At 33.5% G+C, this 14205-nt stretch overlaps 2 protein-coding genes across 3 annotated transcripts in view; one reads left to right on the top strand and one right to left on the bottom strand.

Annotated features, from left to right (window-relative positions):
• Window positions 1-1650: 1650 nt before the first annotated feature.
• LOC132548052 (coiled-coil-helix-coiled-coil-helix domain-containing protein 2-like) lies at window positions 1651-7010 on the bottom strand. 2 transcript variants are annotated; one of them, XM_060211876.1, is made up of 4 exons: window positions 6883-7010; window positions 4657-4816; window positions 2511-2736; window positions 1651-1986 (listed from the first exon to the last, which is right to left on the bottom strand). In XM_060211876.1, the coding sequence occupies exons 1-4, from the start codon at window positions 6918-6920 to the stop codon at window positions 1976-1978; spliced, it is 435 nt and encodes a 144-aa protein (XP_060067859.1). In that variant the 5' UTR covers window positions 6921-7010; the 3' UTR covers window positions 1651-1975. The 2 variants fall into 2 exon arrangements, with proteins under 2 accessions (XP_060067859.1, XP_060067860.1); XM_060211877.1 differs by lacking the exon at window positions 1651-1986 and having other exon boundaries at window positions 2506-2736.
• Window positions 7011-8388: 1378 nt separating this feature from the next.
• Window positions 8389-14205, top strand: part of LOC132548103 (leucine-rich repeat-containing protein 74A-like) — a 59813-nt gene continuing 53996 nt past the window's right edge. The window contains exon 1 of the mRNA XM_060211929.1: window positions 8389-8712. Within this exon, the coding sequence (XP_060067912.1) occupies window positions 8389-8712 (324 nt within the window). The remainder of the gene's footprint in view (window positions 8713-14205) is intronic.

The following is a 14205-nucleotide window of genomic DNA, read 5'->3' as shown; positions in this document are numbered from 1 at the left end:
GAAAAATGATATTTGTACAGGGACAGAAGAATTTTTCATTCAGACCCCACAATCCATTTTGAGTATTAGAATCTACCAAATTTTGGTATTGAGATTTTTTTTTTTTTTTAAATTTAAGTCAATCGGACTCTTTTTTGGCCATGCCTCATCAACTCTTGAGGGTCAGCCATAAAGTGCATACCATCAAACTGTCATCTTGTACTAACAATTCTAACTATTTGATCTCGCAACGAAAGCTATCAATTGCAACAGCTCAGTCTAAGTTGGTTTTAGGTGTATTAGTGTTGTCGACCGGTTTCAACCTAACATTGTAGGCTTCATCAGGACTTTAAATATAAAGAAATTTTCTCCTGAAGTGCACAAAATATGGGCATGTACACTTATGACATTCACAATATGAGTCATGTGTGTGACCAGGCCCCACTTGTATAAAACATCTCAACTTGAGATTTCCTCAAGTCGAGATTTTCCTCCGCTGATATCTCCTCAAAAACGGCTTGTATAAAATTTTCTCAAGGAACAGGAGGAAGGCATCGGCTAGGATGTCATGAAATTCCTTGAGGAATTTTCATACAAGATATCTTCAAGGAGATATTAGCTGAGGAAAATCTGGGCTTGAGGAAATCTCAAGTTAAGATGTTTTATACAAGTGGGGCCTGATCTACAGTTTCCAACCATGCAATAGTGAATATTTTGCCTGTAGTGTACTAGATAGAATTAAATATATCCATTAAATGAAGTGCTACTCCTCTTCTGTCACTTTAAAACCACAATTTGGTTTTGTAACTTGTTATACCAAACAAATATGTCAATAGGCATTGAGAAGGGGATTTATGATTCAGCTTTTTCCTGGAAGTACCATGGTTAACATTTTTGTATGCTATATAGAAATTTGCAATGCAATCAGCCTTTCCAGTAAAGACATACCCTTAACCTGCAAAAAAAGACTGGATATTTTCCTCAAGGTGTGTACATGGAACCCGTTTTCCTTACTGCACCTAATTTAATATCTACCCAGTACATTAATTTTCCTGGTGCAACTGTAAACAATTATCAATACTGCTACTAGCATTAGTGTCACCTGTATGTCCGACGATAATGTGGCTCAGTTTCAAGCACGCAGAACTCTGTCAATGCAACTTATCTATATTGTCGCCATTGTATAGTAAATACCATGTGAGATAGACAATTGTTATTATGTCACAGCTGTAATTTACTTTTATTAACTATATTTACCGTTTTTCTGATGATGACTAGCGTAACTAGCCAAAACATGTCAACTTATTATAAAACCATGGAATCCAGATGTTGATGCTCCCTCTGTCATCTGTATTTACCTTCCTTGATGGGGCTTTGTTGAATACTGATATGTATCTATCTTTGATTCCTTCATGTTCTGATTGACGACCGAACGCAATCAGGATGTTGGTTCTCTCCTACTCCGTTAAGAGATTTTTATATACCATTACCAATATTGTAATGAAATCATTGATAGCAACCTATCTGTGAATATTTTCCCCAAATGTGATGTCCTTGGGAGTTTTTACAAGTTTTTACAGCTCACTAATCAAACCTGTTCAAGGTGTAGCAATAGACACCATTAACGACTGTTTGGTGGGTAATAAAGGATTAAGGCGTAAAATTGAAAAACACATTCAAAACAATTTATTTAAATTTTTTTTGAACCAGGGTCTTCATTTGCATCAATCAATCAACCTTAATTAGATTAAAGTATATGTTTATATTCTGTGTTGTTTGATGTTAAATATAACTGTTGATTCCAGGTCTAACTTTTATACATAAGAGGTAAACATTAAAACCGGAAAAATATCACATAAATTAAAACAACAGTCTATAATTCACATTTCCATTCCTGAGCTGAGGTCCTTCCATATCTTATACACTTTCAATTAATCCTACCACACCAGTATCCAAACTGCTTTAAAGAGCTTTGTCCAACATCACAACCTCATCTTTACACAATATCTGAAAAGAAACCCAAATATATTAAAAATCAAAGATGTCAAAAATATTTACAAGAATGAAAACATTAATGAAAGATAATCATATTACAAGCTACTAAAAGGATGCTGCATACAGATTGAGACCAGGATATCAATCATTACAATATCTGACCAGCATAGATTCAACTTTAGTTCTTTCAATGAACACACATGGTCTTTTAATGGAAACAAAAATGTCATAAAGAGATAGCTAATGATGCAATTTGAAAATAAGATTTACAAAAGATTTGGCTTGCCAGAGAACCACACTGAGCCTTCTTTCCGGAGATTTTTAGATTTGTGGGTTTTTTTTTCACACTGGGGGTCCAAGTAAGGTCAGTGTTCTTGTCATGAGGTTACATTCCATGTTCACAATCAACCATGAAAGATAGCTGGCATACAATTTTCTCCAGCATTCTTATCTAATAAGTTCATCCTCATATCATTTTAATCATTAGACATGATCTCACACTTCAGACAAAACATGAATCAAGGGACACAACTAACTGTATTTGAGCTTGCAGTCTTTAAGAATTTCGTTGATGCCTGTACACATGGAAAGATCACTCTGAGTTTGAGTACACTCCAAGAACTGCCTCATCTCATATTCACAGGGCTGGCTCATCTGCTGCTGGTTGTATACAGGCTGGCCAGCAGCTTGTTGAGGTGCAGCTTCCTGGGGTGCAGGAGAATGACCACCACCTCCTGTAATAGCGTGGCCTACAACGTGACCCTATTGAGACAAAAAATTCACATTTATTTGTTTTGTTTTTCCTCCGTTCTGGGAAAAGTTTTACTATCAAAGTGATAGAAGATAAGACTTATGAGTTGATATGTATTATTGATAAAAATGATTCATCCTGGTATGCCATTTGAAGTTGGATAATTGAACAGTCTTTGTCTACAGGGGTGAAGGTCTGTAGGTTTTATGGACAATTTACCAGGTAATCTTCTGGTGTATGATGTGTACTGTTGTTAACCCCACTTTGTTGTATATCCTTAAATAACATGCAGTCCAGCTGCTTTTTTTGGAACTTATGTAATTCTGGCTTTGTGTTTTGGCAAAGGGGTGGTCTGCCATGTATTTCTTTGTCTGCACTAGTTGATCAATTACTTCTCTAATAATTTAGAGATAAACTCACATTTCGGATCAAAGACCAGACCACTGCCATATTTCAACAATATCATAGATCATTGTAGCATACCATCATATTAAAGGTTATTGTTAATTTTCAATACCCTTTGGCTAATAGCCATTCAAGGGTTCTACTTAAGCAAGTTTAACAATAGTATTTGGTGAACACATTTAAGCCTCTAGGTTGAAAATGAAAGAAATTGAACATTTGAATCTTTGAAAGGGTTTTTTCTTCAAAAAGTCAATATAATTTTGCAAAGTACAGTTCACTAAAAGGTAAACATACTAAATAAAGTATGTGGAAAACTGCTTCTTTCTAATAAAAAATCAGTAAACTGATATAGGAATTACATCTTTAAATGCATATTACATAATAACAGTTGCTTGAAATACATTTGTATATGTAATATCAAATTATCTGATAGAATGTTACTGGTAACAAAAACTATTTAATGTAGTTTGAACTCTGGACTTAAAACTGTACATCCAGAAATCATAATGGCACTGCATTAAAATAAAGGCAAATTTTCTCATTTAACAAGAGAGCGAAGGGGAATCTTCGCCTTTTATTTTATTTACTCACACGAAGGAAAGGTCTGTCTGTAAACAGTTTGAACAGACTGAATGGTTGGTTAAGTAATAAAGGAACAGGGAAGTGGAATGACAAATCTGAATTTCAGCATATATCATTTAGAATGTATACTTGTTAAATATGTCATAATAATACTGATACAACAATCAATAGTAATATTAATTTCACATAAAAAAAAATTAAACTTAAGTTTCCTGGAAACAACATTTAAATGGCAAATATCTCAATCTGTAAATTTTGAATACAATTCCATATAGCTGTTTTCAAGAATAAATTATTTGTGATTTCTTCTTATCTCTTTTTTTATATATTTTTATTTGCCCTTGATTCTGATAAAGATTAAATACTATACTTCTTACATTGAAGGAAATTCAAACTTTTTCTACATTGCATACATTTAATGGGTTTTAACTTCAATGATAACATTTCAAATTTTAGAAAGCTTTGTACTTTGTAAATTTAAGAATAGAGTCAAATAGCCATAATCAAATCTATGTATTTCTCTCATCTAAAACTAAACTTTGTATTGAAAAGTACATGATAGTACTCCATCAAGTTGTTATTCAATAGCTATTTATTATATTTTATTATGATGAAAGATTAAAAAGAGGTTGGAAAATGTATAAAAATTTGTAAGGCTGGGAACAGAATGCTCTTTTTTAATTTTGTAACTGAAATAAGAATTTCTTTACAAAATATCATCTACATGTCATGACCAGTTAGTGAGTGACCATCAAACTGATCATCACCATTATGGTCACCATGGACCAATGACAGGTATGTTCTGGGGTACATACATAATTTTAAATTCAAGAAAGATCTATCCAATGGTTCTAAAGAAATAGTGATAACAATTATTGTTTATAAGCACGTGACAGACCAGTAATTCAACTAGTGTCAGCACATAATAAGTCCCATGAACGTACCACAGTAGATCCTATCGCAACACCTCCAGCAGTGGCAGCCATCTGAGCCATCAATCCTGGTTGCCTGGGCTGGTTACCAGCCATCATAGGTGCTGATGGTGGGGGTTGTGCTGGCAGTGTCTGCCTCCGTGGGGCTGCAGGAGGTGGTGATGCCCTTCGGCTATAACATAAAATTATAATATTGAAAGGAGTTGATTGAATAAATGTTGCAGTAGCTTGATGGATCACAACACTTTATATAAGATACTAATTATCAGATGCTGTCAGTTGGTTGTATTTTCAATGTAGGGTGTTGTGAATAAATAGGATTTAAAGTACAAAATGGATAGCATTGCCACTCCCACCCAAAGCCCCAAATAATAAAAGAAACATTTTTTTCTGCAACTTCCTTTCCAAACTTTATTGCATTCTCATTTAGATCTTAAGTCTCTGCTTTCATTCCTGTTTAAAAATTGAAGCTGATTATTAACCATAGTCTGGAAATAGAAAATCTTGTTTTCTGTGGACAAGTTGACGAATCTGGAGTCTATTCTACCATATTCAATCAGGTTTTTTTTTTCATATTTTCTGTTAATTTAACTGTTAACTTTATCAAATATACTTTTTATTTTAACTACACATACATTCATTAATTTTATTTTTACAATGCATTTTCTATCTTTAATAAAACAATTCCTTCTTTAGAGTTGGGCCGAGATATACAGTTAAATTTCTTTCCTCATTGTGTAACATAAAGATACATTTCCTCTGCAAACACATATATACTCAGTGGCTACAGTGCACAATGCACCAAGACTGATATAAAACATTTTTGATATTTGAATTGCATCCCTTCATAATACAACTTAAGATGGCTTTTTGTTCCTTATGAAGGCCCTTCAGCATCCATCAGCCAAAGAGATTATCGATACACCTAACTTTACACTACCATCTTAGTTTATAATTTGGTATCTGTTTTATGTATGTGATGTAATTTATGTAATATTTATGTCTTGATAAAGGGGCAGATTGCCTCAGAAATTTGACAATTCACTTGTCTGTACTGTTGTTATTACTTCATTGATCATATTTACAGGTATATGTTAAATATATATATATATGTTATTTCAATGAGGTTCTTTGATGGCAAATTAGTAAATTTCCATGGTATCAATTTCTCTTTTATCATTTTTCCTCTCCAAGCTTTGAATCTCCATATTGACATGTATTGTTACAGAAAGTGACCAACAGCTTTTAACTTAATCATTCATGTATATTGACTGAACTTGGCTAATTCAAAGTTTTCTCATGGTCCTCAAGTTCGAGTTGACAAAGTCTGACTCTATACAAATATATATTATTTAACATCCAAAATTGGGTTTTGGCTCCTTGAGTTTGAGTGGCTGGGTCTTTCATATATGTTTTGACCCTTCAGGTTTGTGATTAGAGTTCTGAAATTACTGAAGGGTCAATTTGATTGCTCTCTTTGAACATTGCTTTTTTACGTTAGTATTATGTATATAGACATTCTATTCCCAGAATACACATTGTAATAAATACTGTATTTTATCATATCTGATGTACATAATAAACAAGAACTTTGGAACCAATGTGATCAACATGTTATGCAATAAGCAATGAGTACGAACTATAAAGTGTGTTGATCAACATGTTGTGTCTTATACAATCAGATTAATGTGGACAATGACAGAATTGTTACCACTGACAGATATTTCTATGACATGCAACGTACTGAGAAGATTCCTCCGTTTACTGTAGAATTACTAACCTATAGGCATGTATTTGGAACATCTATAGACAGATCATTTTACAGGTAAATGAATTATTAATCAGCAGAGCATGTTTCCCAGAAGTATCCTGATACAATGATTGATAGTCACGGAGTTCAAGGTATCACATCTGCAAAATTAATGAGCAGCTCCCTCCCCTCGTTCCAAAAGAGTTGCGTAAGCATCCCCATCCGTGACTGTAAAGTAGATTCTAGTAATTAAGCAATTAAATTTACTTTTTAGCATATTCTTTTACTGAGAAAGTAAAAACAATGATGTTTTCATCGAAACCTTAACAACATATCAAATAATCTGTCACCGAAAAAGACAGCATATTCTGAAAGGCAACAAAAAGCGTCTGCGCAAAAACTGATCACCTTAAAACGGCTTATGCAACTTTCCAAAATGACACCAAACCCACTAACAAAAGTGTGTTATTTTGATTTATATAACGCACCTGGACATAGGAGAAGATGCTCTTCCTCGTCGACCCATTTTCAGGTTTAAACGACCTGTATATCAAATTATATACTTAAAATATAACACGTGCGCCGTGTTGTGTCCTTCTTGTTGTCCTTCGACTTTACCTTTCCGGGCGAAATGTAACAGCACTGCTCATTGGTACAAAATCGACCAATGAAAACGTTCTTATTGAAAAATAATTCGTCTGCTTCTGTGGTTGCGTGAATACATTTTAAAACATTTTAACTAAACTCAATGTTGCAAACTCTCTACGGTATATGAACAGTACTAGACCAACTGGTCTGAAACTGAAAAATGTAAATGGTAGGCATTTTTTTCGCTTTACTGAAGCAATATTTGTAAGCTCAGATTATTGTTATAACTGGAAAATTCAATCATTTTCATCACAAACATGGATTCCACTCCGTATATCAAATTTACCAGTAGATTAAGGCGTCCATAGCAACATGTCAAGCTTTGCCTTTAGTTTGGAATGCAAACGTTGTCTGCTCCATTGATCAGTCCAGCCACGGGTAACTTCCTGTGTAATGAAAAGAAAGCAATTTCACTTCAAACACCGTGGAGTCTGTCGTTTAACAATTTATTTACTTGGGCATGCCCTGTGTTTGAAGGCAGACTGGCCTTTATATTGTCAAACAATATATCCACAAGTTTCTTAATAGAGTTTAGCATACAGATTGATTTTTCATGTAAAATGTGAACTTTATAAGAGAACATGCTTTAAAATGAAGTGACATCACTGATTCTGAATCATTTTAGTTACTTTGAATATATGTTCTACAGCCATGACAGTGGAGTATATGAATACAGCATGGATATTGACGTGTTTGTAATATGATCAGCAATGATTCAATAACCACAGACACCGGTTGAATATATAGATTATAGCCCATTTAGATCTGCCTCATATCTATCAACTGTGTTCCGACTGAGAAGTATTCGTGCTGTAGATCCAGGGAATTCAGATTTCTGGACATGATCTAATTATACTTTTCAAAGTGAATAGATATATATAGAGTTATACCTACCACTTAACGGTAAATGTGACGGATAACACCAATGTGACATGTATATATACCCAGTAAAACTCCTGCTCACCGTGGATATTTAAATGGGATTTACTCGTCTGATAAGGAATAAGTTGTGAACACCTTAATTCATGTACAAACATTTGAAGTTTTTATATATATTGTTGTAAGAAATATCTCTTGTACTGTGTGATATGTAGACCCGCAAAGCTGGATTTAGCCAACAATTTAACGGATGAGGATATGAGTGATGATATCACATATCTTTTACTGAAGACATTTTAATAACAAAAATCTTATACTAAAGTGAAAACTGTATACCTTGTTTGATCATATGAAATGGATATATATAGATATTTCATCATATTATATCTTGATAGGTAGGTTCAAATTGTCCCTGTAAGTAGGGCATTTAAGTGAAGTAAATTTGTACTAAATTCATCATTTTACAAATGGATAAAGGAGGACAAACAGAGACTAGCAGTCGAGAGTGTCGACATTCCAAGAGTCGAAAGAAGATACCTGCTAAAGCTGTTACAGAGCCAGAACCTACACAGGATGACCAACAAATTGGAATCATCAAAGAGGAAACGGAGGAAGAACTGGCACTGTTGGAATCATCAAGTCGACCGATGACTAGCGGGAGTCGACGACCGATGTCCAGTGTGTCAACCATCCTCAGTCGTCCAGGGAGCCGTTATACACGTCCAAGTACATCTAAGTCCCGCACATCTTCTGTTGAAACTCATTCAGGTTCAGCCTCGCCAACAAGAAGGGTAAGTAAATCAATGAGACAAATTTTAAATTGTTTACTGACACACTGAATTTCATTTATTACATATATATGTATGGAGTGAAATGAGTAACACAACCATACAAATATATCTACTTGCTAAGCATCAGATTTTTTGTTAATTTTTTTCACAAGATATGAAATCTTGAATATTTTAATAGAATCATAGTTAAAATCACTAGGTTTTGTGTACCAGTATATGAACCAGTGTATGATAATTTGTTGAAACTTTAAGTACATGGTTTATATATTGAAAGGACTCCTTTAAAATGCATAGATTAGAATTGATCAGGGGAAAAAAATAAGGAAGATATGTAGACACCTGCAAATTATATGTTTAGTTGAAATATTTCCTCGGTATTGACTGACAATATCAATGTCCCACAATTCTTTGCCTTCAGGAATGGTCATAGTTTTCTAAATTGTGTCCTTTATAATTATAATACCTTCACTTAGGGACATTTTAATAGGAAAGACTAAAAAATAGACACAATACCTACAACTGCTACATTCCAGACTAGTTTTTGTTAAAGCTTAAACTGTCCTTGAAATTAATAACGCTATTAAATGACAAAGTTACCATGTTGTTTTAAGGTCTTCAGGTAGTAGCAGGCTTGCTGTACATACATTCATGTATGTGTGGTAAATGTCCAGGCTTTTTTACATACATTCCATGATTTCATTTATCAACATCATTTATTATTTAAAACAAGTGAATGGCCAGCTTTTATCTTTTTGGACATTTATTGTTTTTTTTTTTTCTTGAAGAAAATCTTTACAGTTGGCTGTAAAATTAGATTTATTTGATGTTCATGCCTTCAAAATTTAAAGTTATTGTGGTCGTCAGACTGTACTAGAAAAAAACATGGCCCATATTTTTCATAGATCTATAAACAAGCTTGAAGCATTATATTCATCTAAAATCCTTCATACCTCTAGAATAAACAGACATAACAATCAATATTTCAAACCTACTTGATGTACAGCTATAGCCAATGGAACCTATTAGATGTTGGTTCATGGCAATTTTTTTCCCAATCAATGATTTTAAAATGTAAATTCATCAAAGTGTTTTATAATCCATAGAAATTTTCAATTTGAAATATTAAACCTTTTCTCCTGAGCTTTAAAGTTTGTTCAGGATTAGTTAGCTATTTAATGATATCTTGGATTGCTGAAATAAATATGAATTCATTAACGTAGACAATTATGAATGGTAAATTGTTCTGTGTTATATTTGAACTCCTTCACATGAACATGTACTGCTCCATCATATATTAATATATCTATCAGTTATGAATCCAATACCAGTAAGAAAGAAAATATCAAATTTACTGTTATTGCTGGTCACAGAGAGCAGAACTCTTTTGAATGAGCTAGAAAAGGACATTGCTCAGCTGGCATTTAAACGTAAAGTGTACAAGATATGAAATAAATTGATATCTAAGTCCTTTTTTGTTGACAGGTCAGGGGGACAGACATGTAGATAATAGTCAGTTTAAACTCCATACCCAAATGTATTCATGCTGAACTGAATTAAGTTCTTACACTTTTGTTGGGGAAATTTCAATCCTTTTACTTCCAATTTGAATATCCTTTTGCTGACATATGAATAATTCAAAAGAAAAACATGCAAGTTGTGCAGGGAAAGAATGATGTAAAGTTATCTATGTATACACATGTAACTGAACAAATTTATAATGAAAGTCTTCACAGCAGGAGATCTTAATTGAAATACTTCTATGTAAATATTTGGCCTTCATGTTGAAACTTGGAAGGTTTGGTATATCTTTCGAATATTTAGAAATATTAATTTGTTCAATTTTTTTTTACTCTTACTTTCTAGATTACCATACTGTATATCATCTACAACCTAGATCAGTGTTATAATTATTTATCACATTTGAAGTAGACACCACCTAACAAATAATGATTTAACAATGACACTGCCTAGTAGCCTGCCATGCTCCAATGTTAACACTGTTAATAGTAAGGATCCTTAACCTAACAGAATCAGGGTTAAAGACATCTTAATTTTAAGGGCTAGCAGGTTAAAGGCATCGTAATTTTAAGGGCTAGCAGGTTAAAGGCATCTTAACTTTAAGGGCTAGCATGTTAAAGACATCATAATTTTAAGGGTTAGCCTCTTAAAATTGCACACCCATAATTTAACCTGTTGCAACCTTGTAAGACTTGATTTAACTATGTACAATTTCCAAATCATTGCAATCACATAAAGGATGAGAATTAGGCCTATTAGAACAGGACTTAACTGCCCTTATCTTGTACAGTCAGGATAAACCCCCATGACCTTACAGAACCAAGTTCAGATTCTAACCTTATAGATAGGATAAATTCAGGTTAAACTTCGCAGGACCAGAACAAGACTGTGAAGATCATAGGATTAAGATGAGGTCCTTGACCATCCAGAATCAGAGTTAGGATGATCCTTAATTAAATTTGTAAAATCAGTCTAATTCTCCTTTACCTATTATAGAATCAGAGTGAACAGTTTTTAAGAATTTTAAAACATGACCAGTATTGTGTCTGCTAAAACAAAGTAAATTGTAGGACTAGAGGTGAATGGTTACATATACACTGATGTTGAAGGAGGTTAATTCTGGAAACTTGTAGAACTCTATAAGAATAATTGCATTATATACTTGTATAGGGGCTATTATCCTATACCATGTAAGAAGAGTATTAGGTCTTGGAAATTTCTAGAACCTATATTTATGTGCCCTCTTCACTCTTTTACTTTGGTAACTATGGTTAAATTCTGTAAGTTTGTAGAACCAGGGGTGGTACCCCTAACTTTAGCATTTTGGTACCAGAACAAATATAAAATGTATTTGGGTAGTAGGAGGTTGTGAAAGATTAGAAGGAATGACTTATGTCAGGTATTTTAAAGTTAGTTTCAGACTGTAGTTAAAAATTAGTGTGTGATTAAAAGGGTTGGTATTAATAGATATTCCTCTGTGATACCATCTCAGTATGTTAGCATTCCTAACATCCGTATTTATACTTTTGAAGGAAGAGTGGGAAGAGGGAAGAGTGGGAGTGTTACGTTTGAGCAGAGGTTTAAAACATTTAATGTATGACACTGACAATTAAGTTAGATTTGGCCCTGTCAGGGTCTATACTTGTATTAAATATATACACACTTTTTATACTTTTGAAGAGATTGTATTGTATATATGACTAAAGGTGTCACAGAAAAAGCATAGTATCATAATGTATCTATTTGTCCATTCTATTCCGTTGACAAAATGTCACAGCCTGCACAGTATAGAGAAATAGGCCACCATTTATTCTCTATAATGTACTGTCTCACTAGTTTTAAACTGATTCCAGCAGAACTGTAGACCTTGATATGTTTGAGGAATTGATTTTATTGGGTTTGAAAACATTTGCAACAATGGCTGTGTATATAGACTTCATACATATTACTGGGAGAATTGATTGAGGGTTTCAGGTCATTGTGGAAAATGTATTGTTAGATTTGTGTGAAATCAAGAAGAAAATGACACGTTGTTTTAGTATTATAGTCAGTAAATTTAGTACTTGGAAAATAATGGGATACTGAGAGAGAAAAATAGAAGTTGTTTATCTCCGCTTTTATCGAAGATCAGGTACAAAGTTTGTGTGTTGGAAGGGCAGTTCACTGCAGTATAGATCATCATTTAAAGCATAGAAACAAATAGTAAACTTCCTGTATAGCATAACATGGACACAGATAGTAAACTTCCTGTATAGCATAACATGGACACAGATAGTAAACTTCCTGTATAGCATAACTTCCTGTATAGCATAACATGGACACAGATAGTAAACTTCCTGTATAGCATAACATGGACACAGATAGTAAACTTCCTGTATAGCATAACATGGACACAGATAGTAAACTTCCTGTATAGCATAACATGGACACAGATCGTAAACTTCCTGTATAGCATAACATGGACACAGATAGTAAACTTCCTGTAAAGCATAACATGGACACAGATAGTAAACTTCCTGTATAGCATAACATGGACACAGATAGTAAACTTCCAGTATAGCATAACATGGACACAGATAGTAAACTTCCTGTATAGCATAACATGGACACAGATAGTAAACTTCCTGTATAGCATAACATGGACACAGATAGTAAACTTCCTGTATAGCATAACATGGAAACAGATTGTAAACCTCCTGTATAGCATAACATGGAAACAGATAGTAAACTTCATGTATAGCATAACATGGACACAGATTGTAAACCTCCTGTATAGCATAACATGGATACAGATAGTAAACTTCCTGTATAGCATAACATGGACACAGATAGTAAACTTCCTGTATAGCACAACATGGATACAGACAGTAAACATACTCCATAGCATAACATGGACACAAATAGTAAACTTACTTCTTAACATAACATGGACACAAATAGTAAACTTACTTCTTAACATAACATGGACACAAATAGTAAACTTACTTCTTAACATAACATGGACACAAATAGTAAACTTATTATATAACATAACATGGACACAAATAGTAAACTTATTATATAACATAACATGGACACAAATAGTAAACTTATTATATAACATAACATGGACACAAATAGTAAACTTATTATATAACATAACATGGACACAAATAGTAAACTTATTATATAACATAACATGGACACAAATATTGTACAGGTATAGAGGATAAGGTGGAAGTGAGATTGATTGACCTTTGTCTACATATTGTGTGGATCTTACAAATTGTCCTAATCCTATTATTGCAAGCACTTTTGTAGCACATTTACTACATAATGTAGTGAATAATTATCACCAGTTAGGCTGTACTTTTTGAACCCTGTTTGATAAATTGTTCCTTTTATTATTGGGCTCATTTTGTTATCTACACCTCTAGTGCTGACATTTACCTGTTCTGAAAGATTATTATGAGAAATATAATATCTATGTCTAAAATGGGCTAATGTCCGACTTTATGTTTGCTGTGGATCAGTATTCAGTATTTGAATTAATTTGCCTGTTAGGCAGAGTAGGTGACACCTCAAGTTGGATGTGATGGCTGTGTAACATGCTAGTCTGATTACACGAGTAAGACATGAGAATACATAACAAGTTGGACCTATCTGTGTTAAATCCTGCATTATCTAATATGTTGGTTTATTCCCGATGAACAGCCAGGGTCATTTCTAGACAAGTCATTTTAAGGTAGCTGTAGGCTACCTCATTGAGCACCAAGTGGAAGGTTTCCCACATGCTACCTGAAACAACTTAGTAATAACAACACAACCAAACAGGATGATCTGTGTTTTCAGCTTCTTAAAAAACACAAATTGCCCCAGGTAGGAATCAAACCTCAGTTTGAATGACTTCACATTTGATTATAAACCAATACCAAAAGAGAGGACCTCAGTTAAATGTGTACTATTTATGTAAAGTGTACTCTTCAGTTATCGGTC

The sequence above is a fragment of the Ylistrum balloti genome, unplaced genomic scaffold (genome assembly GCF_031769215.1).
Source record: "Ylistrum balloti isolate Yb309-2 unplaced genomic scaffold, AGI_CSIRO_Ybal_v1 Utg370000, whole genome shotgun sequence".
In the NCBI taxonomy this organism is placed as follows: Eukaryota; Metazoa; Mollusca; class Bivalvia; order Pectinida; family Pectinidae; genus Ylistrum; species Ylistrum balloti.
This window is presented reverse-complemented; position numbering and strand designations above follow the sequence as displayed.

What these genes read in the sequence shown, in the direction of transcription:
- LOC132548052 (XM_060211876.1), bottom strand. Translation starts at nt 6,920, where the DNA reads ATGGGTCGACGAGGAAGAGCATCTTCTCCTATGTCCAG. An exon ending in GCATCTTCTCCTATGTCCAG is followed by an intron (nt 4,817 to 6,882) that starts GTGCGTTATATA and finishes TTTATGTTATAG; the next exon opens with CCGAAGGGCATCACCACCTC. An exon ending in TTGCGATAGGATCTACTGTG is followed by an intron (nt 2,737 to 4,656) that starts GTACGTTCATGG and finishes TTGTCTCAATAG; the next exon opens with GGTCACGTTGTAGGCCACGC.